General features: G+C 43.8%; 1 protein-coding gene across 1 annotated transcript; it reads right to left on the reverse strand.

Annotated features, from left to right (window-relative positions):
• Positions 1 to 4,471: 4,471 nt before the first annotated feature.
• Positions 4,472 to 7,088, reverse strand: LOC137220816 (52 kDa repressor of the inhibitor of the protein kinase-like). The gene is given in 6 exon segments (XM_067730113.1): positions 4,472 to 4,572; positions 4,872 to 5,099; positions 5,102 to 5,347; positions 5,350 to 5,634; positions 5,637 to 6,185; positions 6,188 to 7,088. Coding segments are annotated over 6 exon segments (2,256 nt in total). The 5' UTR covers positions 7,035 to 7,088.
• Positions 7,089 to 10,104: the final 3,016 nt, after the last annotated feature.

Here is a 10,104-nt window from a genome sequence, read left to right on the forward strand (position 1 = left end):
TATTTTATCTTCCAGGTCACTTATCCGTTCTTCTGCCTCAGTTATTCTGCTATTGATCCCATGTAGAGTATTTTTAATTTCATTTATTGTGTTGTTCATGATTGTTTGTTTCATCTTTAGTTCTTCTAGGTCCTTGTTAGATGTTTCTTGCGTTTTGTCTATTCTATTTCCAAGATTTTGGATCATCTTTACTATCATTATTCTGAATTCTTTTTCAGGTAGACTGCCTATTTCCTCTTCATTTGTTAGGTCTGGTGGGTTTTTATCTTGCTCCTTTATCTGCTGTGTGTTTTTCTGTCTTCTCATTTTGCTTATCTTACTGTGTTTGGGGTCTCCTTTCGCAGGCTGCAGGTTCGTAGTTCCTGTTGTTTTTGGTGTCTGCCCCCAGTGGCTAAGGTTGGTTCAGTGGGTTGTGTAGCCTTTCCTGGTGGAGGGGACTAGTTCCTGTGTTCTGGTGGATCAGGCTTGATCTTGTCTTTCTGGTGGGCAGGTCCATGTCTGGTGGTGTGTTTTCAGGTGTCTTTGGACTTATGATTTTATGCAGCCTCTCTGCTAATGGGTGTGGTTGTGTTCCTGTCTTGCTAGTTGTTTGGCATAGGGTGTCCAGCACTGTAGCTTGCTGGTCGTTGAGTGAAGCTGGGTGCTGGTGTTGAGATGGAGATCTCTGGGAGATTTTCACCGTTTGATATTATGTGGATCTGGGAGTTCTCTTGTGGACCAGTGTCCTGAAGTTGGCTCTCCGACCTCAGAGGCACAGCACTGACTTGTGGCTGTAGCACCAAGAGCCTTTCATCCACACGGCTCAGAATAAAAGTAGAAAGAAAGAATTAGGAGAAGAAGGAAAGAGAAAAGAAAGGAAGAAAGAAAGAAAGAAAGAAGGGAGGAAGGGAGGAAGGAATGAGGGAAGGAAGGGAAGAAAGAAAGAAGATAAAGTAAAATAAAATAAAGTAAGATAAAATATAATAAAGTTATTAAAGTAAAAAATATTAAGAAAAGAAAATGGACAGATAGAACCCTAGGACAAATGGTGGAAGCAAAGCAATACAGGCAAAATCTCACGCAGAAGCATACACATACACACTCCCAACAAGAGGAAAAGGGGAAAAAAAATCATAAATCTTGCTCTCAAAGTCCACCTCCTCAATTTGGGATGATTTGTTGTCTATTCATGTATTCCACAGATGCAGGGTATACCAAGTTGATTGTGGAGCTTTAATCCGATGCTTCTGAGGCTGCTGGGAGAGATTTCCCTTTCTCTTCTTTGTTCTCACAGCTCCCAGGGGCTCAGCTTTGGATTTGGCCCCGCCTCTGCGAGTACTTCGCCTGAGGGTGTCTGTTCTTCACTCAGACAGGACGTGGTTAAAGGAGCAGCTGTGTCGGGGACTCTGGCTCACTCAGGCCACGGGGTGAGGGAGGGGCACGGAGTGCAGGGTGAGCCTGCGGCGGCAGAGGCCGGCGTGAGGTTGCACCAACCTGAGGCGTGCTGTGCATTCTCCCGGGAGAGTTGTCCCTGGATCCCGGGACCCTGCTCCCCGGAAGGGAGGTGTGGAGAGTGACCTGTGCTCGCACACAGGCTTCTTGGTTGCTGCAGCAGCAGCCTTAGCGTCTCATGCCCGTCTCTGGGGTCCCCACTGATAGCCGCGGCTCGCACCCATCTCTGGAGCTCCTTTAAGCAATGCTCTTAATCCCCTCTCCTCGTGCACCAGGAAACAAAGAGGGAAGAAAAAGTCTCTTGCCTCTTCGGCAGGTCCAGACTTTTCCCGGATTCCCTCCCGGCTAGCCGTGGTGCACTAACCCCTGCAGGCTGTGTTCTTGCCACCAACCCCAGTCCTTTCCCGGCGCTCCGACCGAAGCCGGAGCCTCAGCTCGCAGCCCCGCCCGCCCCTGCAGGGGAGCAGACAAGCCTCTCGGGCTGGTCGGCACCGATCATCTGTGCGGGAATCTCCCTGCTTTGCCTTCCGCACTCCGGTTGCTGCGCTCTCCTCCGCGACTCCGAAGCTCCCCCCTCCGCCACCTGCAGTCTCCACCCGCGAAGGGGCTCCCTAGTGTGTGGAAACCTTTCCTCCTTCACTGCTCCCTCCCACTGGTGCAGGACCCGTCCGTATCCTTTTGTCTCTGTTTATTCTTTTTTCTTTTACCCTACCTAGGTACGAGGGGAATTTCTTGCCTTTTGGGAGGTCTGAGGTCTTCTGCCAGCATTCAGTAGGTGTTCTGTAGTTGTTGTTCCACGTGTAGGTGTATTTCTGGTTTATCTGTGGGGAGTAAGGTGATCTCCGTGTCTTACTCTTCCGCCGTCTTCGCCTCCTTCCCGGATGGCTGTTTTTGTGGCTAAACTGGAGCATCAGATTTCTTTCTTGCTTATCTCAGTCTAAAGCCCCAACGCCACTCCCCATGCTGCAGCGAGGGATGCTCCTGTGCCAAGGGAATTACAGAGGCAGTGCATGGATTCCTTGCTCATGGGAGGCTTAACAGAGACATCAAAATTGGATGAAGAGAGTTCCTTTTTCTCCACACCCTCTCTAGGATTTATTATTTTTAGACTTTTTAATGATGGCCATTCTGACTGGTGTGAGGTGATACTTCATTGTACTTTTGATTAGCATTTCTCTAATAATTAGTGATACTAATTATTTCATGTGCCTGTTGGCCATCTGTATGTCTTCTTTGGAGAAATGTCTGTTTAGGTCTTCTGCCTGTATTTGATTGGTTTTTTTTTAATATATATATTGAGTTGTATAAGCTGTTTGTATATTTTGGAAATTAATCACTTGTTGGTTGTATTGTTTGCAAATATTTTCTCCTAGTCCATAGGTTGTCTTTTCATTTTGTTTATGGTTTCCTTTTCTGTACAAAAGCTTTTAAGTTTACTTAGGTCCCATTTGTTTGTTTTTATTTTTATTTCCATTACTCTAGGAGATGGATCCAGAAAAATACTGCTGCGATTTATGGCAAAGAGTATTCTGCTTGTGTTTTCCTCTAAGAGTCTTATACTATCCAGTCTTACATTTAGGTCTTTAATCCATTTTGAGTTCATTTTTGTGTATGGTGTTAGAGAATATTCTAATTTCATTCTTTTACATGTAACTGTCCAGTTTTCCAAGCACCACTTATTGAAGAGACTGTATTTTCTCCATTGTATATTCTTGCCTACTTTGTCATAGATTAATGGACCATAAGTGTGTGGGGGTTTATTTCTGGGCTTTCTGTCCTGTTCCATTGATCCATGTCTGTTTTTGTGCCAGTACCAGACTGTTTTGATTACTGTAGCTTTGTAGTATAGTCTGAAGTCAGGGAACATTATTCTTCCAGCTCCATTCTTCTTTCTCAAGATTGTTTTGGCTACTCAGGATCTTGAAGAGTGTTGTTTGTCATGATTGTCATGAATTTATTTACATATCATTAACTTTGTTTCTACAGCATATTTTTAATAGCTGCATTTTATTTTATCATAAGGATATATTATAATTGAAACAGTTCTCTGTTACTTGACATTAGGTAATTCCCAGATATTTTTTAAACAAAATTCACATTTTATTTAGGTTGAAATAAACTATACAAAATTGATTTTCTTCACCAAAAATAACAGCAATATTTTCTATATTATTCCTAGAGAAGCCACAAAACACTATTTTTGTAGGTTTTCTAGGTTTTGCTTGTAAATCAAGATGAGGCAGTAGATATAGTCATGGAAAAAGACAGAAGAAAACAGACAAATCAGTTGTCAGTATCCATGGTCTCTGATTCTGTCTTGACCATGAAACAGAAGTGTTCAACATATACCTGTCAAAAAGCTTATGAAGATGTAGGCTCAGTAAAGGAATCTAAACAGCAACAATCAGATGTGGAACAACAATGGCAGGCTCTTCCATTCAAACTTTAACTATAACTTGTTCCTTCAACTTCATTTGATAAAGGCAAAATCTACACTGAAATCCTTGCTTGGTGAGCTCACACGTTTCTCTTACAGTCTGATCATTTTAACGGTCCCGTACAGATTTTTAACAGCATACGTAAAACTCCTACTATTCAAAGGTCAGTCATGAGCTTCATTGTAATGTTTTGTAAAATGTATTCCTTCCTCCCATACCTCCTCCTCAAAGTTTATTTCTTCAAAGAACTGATAACTAAGTACCTGACAATTGGATCCACAGTGACAAATGTTATATCTAAAATGATTTAACTAATACAATTTCAAAGTACCATTAGCAGAGATCACACAGAGTGTAACATGGTACTTTCAATGCTATCTTCTGGAAGAACAGTTAGGTCTCCAAAGCATGGGACTTCAAACGGGCCATTTAAACAGGAAGATTATCAATGACTAATGTACTCAATGGGAGGCCTACAGGTCAAGGTATTCAGTGATTAAGTGGCCTACGTACACCTTACAACTTTTCTGTAAGATATTTTCAAATTTCTTACAGATTTTTTCAAATATCAAATATAAGAGAAAGCCTATTTTAAAAGTCTCTTAGGTATTTTCAATGGTTTCTGAATTATCTGTAGGAAGCTCTGACTTACTTGTATAGAGTTTGATATGTGTACCCACCATTAAATCCAAATCGTGTTTTAGATTTATTTATTTATTTATTTATGGCTGTGTTGGGTCTTTGTTTCTGTGCGAGGGCTTTCTCTAGTTGTGGCAAGCGGGGGCCACTCTTCATCGCGGTGTGTGGGCCTCTCACTATCGCGGCCTCTCTTGTCGCGGAGCACAGGCTCCAGACGCGCAGGCTCAGCAGTTGTGGCTCACAGGCCCAGTTGCTCTGCGGCATGTGGGATCTTCCCAGACCAGGGCTTGAACCCATGTTCCCTGCATTGGCAGGCAGATTCTCAACCACTGTGCCACCAGGGAAGCCCCAAATCGTGTTTTATATCAAAATTTATGTTAAGCAAAGTCAAGTTACTTGACCTTAGGTCTGTCAAAGTGTTCCTCAGGTATGCTTTGAGACGCTTTCGCCCATTTTCATAGCGTTCATTCTCAAACTTCATCACAGGAAGAATACATAGGACCTTCAGCAATGCATAAACATCAGGAAAAAACTTGATGTCTGGCAGGTGAAGGGCTTCATAAATAGTGGATGGAAGTTCTATATCTTTCCATGTTTCCACCTGATTCTCCAACAATGCAACTCAGCAGAGAGTGTGTCAGGATTAGGTAAATCACTTCTGTACATGTCAGCATGATGCTCCTCTGATGTATTGAATTTAAGCTGTCCCATGACAGAGGGTACCAGAGGTAAGCATTTAAGAGCTTTGAGGTGTTGTTCTGAGAAGATATCTTTCAGTTCCTGAATAATGTGTTCCACTGTTGGAACACTTAGAGTTTCTTTATAGTAACTCTCAGAGATTCCAGGTTACTGTGCTGAGCTCTGCAAAATTTCCCTGGGAGTTTCATCTGAATATCAAGTTTGGCTGCCAAATTTGTGGCTTCCTCAAACCAAAATTCATGATAAACTTCGATATTTTCCATCACTTCATTTAGTGAATGTAGCACTGCAGTCAAACTACTGGCTGCAAAGAAGACATCAGAAGTTTGCCCCTGAAGATTTTTCCCAAAGGCTCTTTTAAAAGATAGAACATTTTTAAGAACAACAGTGGTAACGATGAAATCAAAATCTGTTACTACACTACAGGTAAAAATGCTCGGCCAGCTATACAGTTATTCCATCTAACATTTGTGTCACTATTTATACCATCTAAACATAAAACAAGTGCTTGTAGCAGGTCCACTAAGATTTCAAAAGCATCATGCCTGCCTGTCCACTGAGAATGGCAAATTTCCTTCAGTTCTTTGCCCCTTTCTTCATTGTTCTGAAATAGGACAGAAATTACATCGTCAAGCTCTAAAAGCAGTTGTGGTGATCGATGGGAAAAAGAACAAACTTCCTCAATTGTTCCTAACGCGACAGATACTCCCATAACAGGCACTGATTTTACCAACCACATATTTAAGGCACAGGAAGAGCAGAGTATGTACATAGCTTGGGGATATTTCTCTAAAAGTCTAGAAGCAACAACTTTCATTTTGGAAGAAAATCCACTGGACACAGTGTAAGCCTGGCCACAACAGTACCCCATGTTGAATCCCCACGTCTCAGTTATCGTAGTGTGAAATTTCACAGCCAGAATTTCTGTATTAGCTTCATAAGGCAGGAAGCCCACAGATTCCTCTCTCAGGTTGTGACAACAAACCTCACCAACACAGGCAGGTGCTCTTCCCCTGCTATGTCCACCGCATCGTCAGTGACGATGGAAAAGAAGTGAGAGTCTCTCACCTCCCTGAGGCTTTCTTCCCGGATGCAGCTATCACAGATCTCTAGCATCTGTTTCTGCTGTGTTTTCGAACAGAACAATGTGTTAACTGCTGTTGTCTCCAAGCGCCTACTCAGAACCTCTTCAGAATTGATCCGGCACTCCAGCAGGGCTTGAAAGTTATCAGGAGTAAAGAGACCTTCTGGGATTTCATCAGCTTCATGTCCATCCAGAGGTGTGTTCTGTTTTCCCGTAAGAATCAAAATTTCAAATAAAGATTTTAAGTATTCTTTGTTTTCCTTCTCTTCAAGGGTTAAAGGTAAAATGTCTTCACCCTGCTCTTCACCCCCTTCTTCTGCACTGGGGTTCTGAGCATTGCTGTTGTTTATTTCCTTATGTTTTCGTTCCTGTTCAGAAGTTTCATCAATTTTTTTCTGTTTCAGTGTCCTGATTTCATCTTCACTCAATTCTTTTATTCGTTTTCTGTGTCTGCTGTGTGGATTATTCAAATGGCTGGTAAGATCAAATATTGTTGGTATTGCATTATCTCGAAGAACTGTCCTATAAGGGCTAGTTCTACAGATCATAGACGTCTCAAAGTGTTTGGCACACAATTGATAATGTTTATTTAGTTGATCAGGTGTTCTATCTTCTAAGTCTGCTCTCCTACAATTCTCCACCCACTTCTGACATCTGGCTGGATCCCGCGGGAACCTGTAAAAGGCCAGGTCCGACTGCGAGCTCTTGCGCGTGCAGTTGGGGGTCGCGCAGAAGTTCGGCATCGTCGTCTGCCCGCCGGCTGGCCCAGCCCTCCCCTCCCCGCCTCCTCAGGGCAGCCCGCCTGTCGGGGCGGGGCCGGGGAGGGGAGCCAGGCTGGCGTGCCGGGGGGAGGGGCCCCAGATTTTTGTTTAAAAGTACTGATATAAATATCCCAGACTATCAATTTGCGGTCACACAATGATGATTTCCTTAGAGAAAATGCTTCTAATTGGACTTTCTGGGTCAAAGGTTATTGGCATTTTAGGGGCTTTTTATATATATTATCTAATTACCCTCCAGAAAGAGAATTGGACTTCAGTTTCAGACTCGCAAGCAGTGTGAGCAGCTGTCTGGTCACTGAAACTTTGCCAACACTAGATATTGACCATTGGTACCTTTTCATATCTTTATTGAAGTCATATTAATTAGCTACACTAGAGGATTATGAAATAATAATAGTTACACACTGGCCCCTTCCTAATGCCAGATCCTAAGCTGAACACTTTACACACAAACATTTCCCTTAAAAATCCCATCCATCCTGGGAGATGGTGTTATTAACATCCCCATCCTTTAGATGAGAATATGAAGACAAGAATGGTTAAGTAACTTGCCTAAACTCTCATAGCTAGTAAGTGGCAAATTTGAAACTAGGATTGTGTGATTTCAAAGTTTGAGTTTTTACTGACAAAACCATCCTGCTTCAATAGCATAAGTTTTTAGATGCTGCATAATCTGTCTTAAGTTGATTCCCCAGAAAGGGTTTCAGACTTTGAGATCTGTGTGCAGGAGAATTATTGGGGAGTGCTCTTGGGAATAGTCCCTGGGTTCAGGGCAGGGGCAGAGGAGCAAGATGGACACAGAGGGAGAAGTTAAATAGCAAAGCAGTTGTGACAAAGGCCTCAGCGAGTTCTGGAGCCAGGGTTGGGGTGGGAGGTGCTTCAGAGCATCCTGCATTGGGGCCAGAAAGCCAGACCTTCATAACCCTGTCATTGAATGTGGGCCTGGCCGGATAGTGACTTAACCCTGGATAAGGCAGCTCCGTTTGCCCAAAGGCAAGTCCCAGAGAGGCTCCGCTGTGAGCTGTCAGGCAGGAATGAGTGCCTTGGTGCTGAGTGGGGGTATTAGCAGCACAGCACACATCCCCTCAGAACTCAGAAACAGTTGTTCAGGGGACTGACCGGATGAGTCAAGCATAGGCCCAGAGTCCTGCCTGTCTTTAGTCTTTCTGGGAAAAGTATAGTTTTCCAAGGAATTTTTCCTCCTTTTCTGGGACTGGCTGGAGAGGGTCATTGTCACAGCTGTATTCAGCTTCAGAATGTTGGTGGTGGGGGTGGAGGAAAGAACTGAGGCTGTGGTCAGTAGTCCACTGGTCACTGTTCATTAGCTGGTGATGTCACAAAGGGTCTTGTGGGAGGCAATTTCTGGTGCCCTGTGCCAGTACCCCTCTTTCACTTCAGGAATCACCTTGCCCCATTTTCAGCTCATATGGTTTTATGGGGCTGGCCCTCTCCCCAGCCCCAGGAACGGGCACAGGACCAAATGCCTCTGGCTACAGTGATTGGTTAAAGAATAAACAGGTGACTTCCCCAGGCTAATGAGAGTCACACCTGGGACTTTGGCTGGAACATTTGGGAAAGAGATTCTCTTTCTACCATAGTTGCTCCAGCCTGGAGTTTCTGGTGGCTATCGTGGCCTTTACTTGGAGAGTACTCATTGGGAGAAAATGGGAGGAAAAAGACACATGGAGGTAGAGACAGAAACAAAGAGATACAGAGACAGAGAGGGACTGATTTCAGTGACATGGTTTTAGCACTTGAATTCAGACAAGCCTGTGGTTATACTTTCCTTATCACCATTCTTCAGACTTTTCAATTACCATAGCAAATAATTTCCTTTTTCTCCCTCTTAAGAAAGTGTGGCTTGGGTTATGGCCTTTGCTTTTGACAGAGTTCTCATGATAAAAGAGATAGCTGAAGGTCTCAAAGCACAGTAAACGGGGCTTCTTGGCCACCAGCGGCAGTTTTGGGGGGGGAGTGGTCTAGTATCCCTGAGCATCATAGAAGGCTGTAGTGACCACCACTACAGTGTAGTGACGGCACTTACCTAGGGTCACACAGGTGCTGGAAAATCCAGTCGGAGGACATACCTCTCCCAATGCAGAGAAGGAACTAAATGTACACTGACCTTCCCTAAAATCTTTATGTGATAAATAACACGGGTATTGATGGCTGGTGAGGTGAGATGGGCTGCGTTATGTGCTGAGAGATACAAAGATGAATCAGTCATGAACTCTGGCCTCAAGGGGCTATTCTCAAAGTTTTTTTCTTTTCTTTCTCTTTTTTAAAATAAATTTGTTCGTTTATTTTTGGCTGCATTGGGTCTTCATTGCTGTGTGCGGGCTTTCTCTAGTTGCGGTGAGTGGGAGCTACTTTTCGTTGAGGTGCACGGGCTTCCCATTGTGGTGGCTTCTCTTGTTGCGGAGCACGGGCTCTAGCTACGCAGGCTTCAGTAGTTGTGGCACGCAGGCTCAGTAGTTGCGGCTCGCGGGCTCTAGAGTGCAGGCTCAGTAGTTGTGGCACACGGGCTTAGTTGCTTTGCAGCACGTGGGATCTTCTGGGATCAGGGCTCGAACCCGTGTCCCCTGCATTGGCAGGTGGATTCTCAACCACTGCACCACCAGGGAAGCCCTCAAAGTTTTTTTCTTAAACTCAACGTATTTGAGGTAGAATTGACAAGATTTGAGTATCAATGGAATGGAGGAGAGGAAAGGGATGATAGAATTAAGAATGACTGTAGCCAAAACGATTAATTAAGGTGGGGAGTAGAGGAGAATCTGATTAACTGAATTCTGGTTCACCGAGTCTTACTCACTGTAGGAAGAGCCATGAGCCATGCAGTTTTCTTCCCTTCTTCCCTCCCTTCCTCCCTCCTTTTTCCCCTTCCTTCCCTTCCCTTTCTTATGCCAGAGGTAGATATTCATGAAGTATGAGAGGCCAAAATTGGGAGTGCAACATGTAACAATTAAATGACACTGTCATAAAACTATCACTCTGCTAGATTCCAGGAATAAAATAGGATGTATTTGTACTG

Source organism: Pseudorca crassidens, chromosome 3, assembly GCF_039906515.1.
Source record: "Pseudorca crassidens isolate mPseCra1 chromosome 3, mPseCra1.hap1, whole genome shotgun sequence".
Taxonomy (NCBI): Eukaryota; Metazoa; Chordata; class Mammalia; order Artiodactyla; family Delphinidae; genus Pseudorca; species Pseudorca crassidens.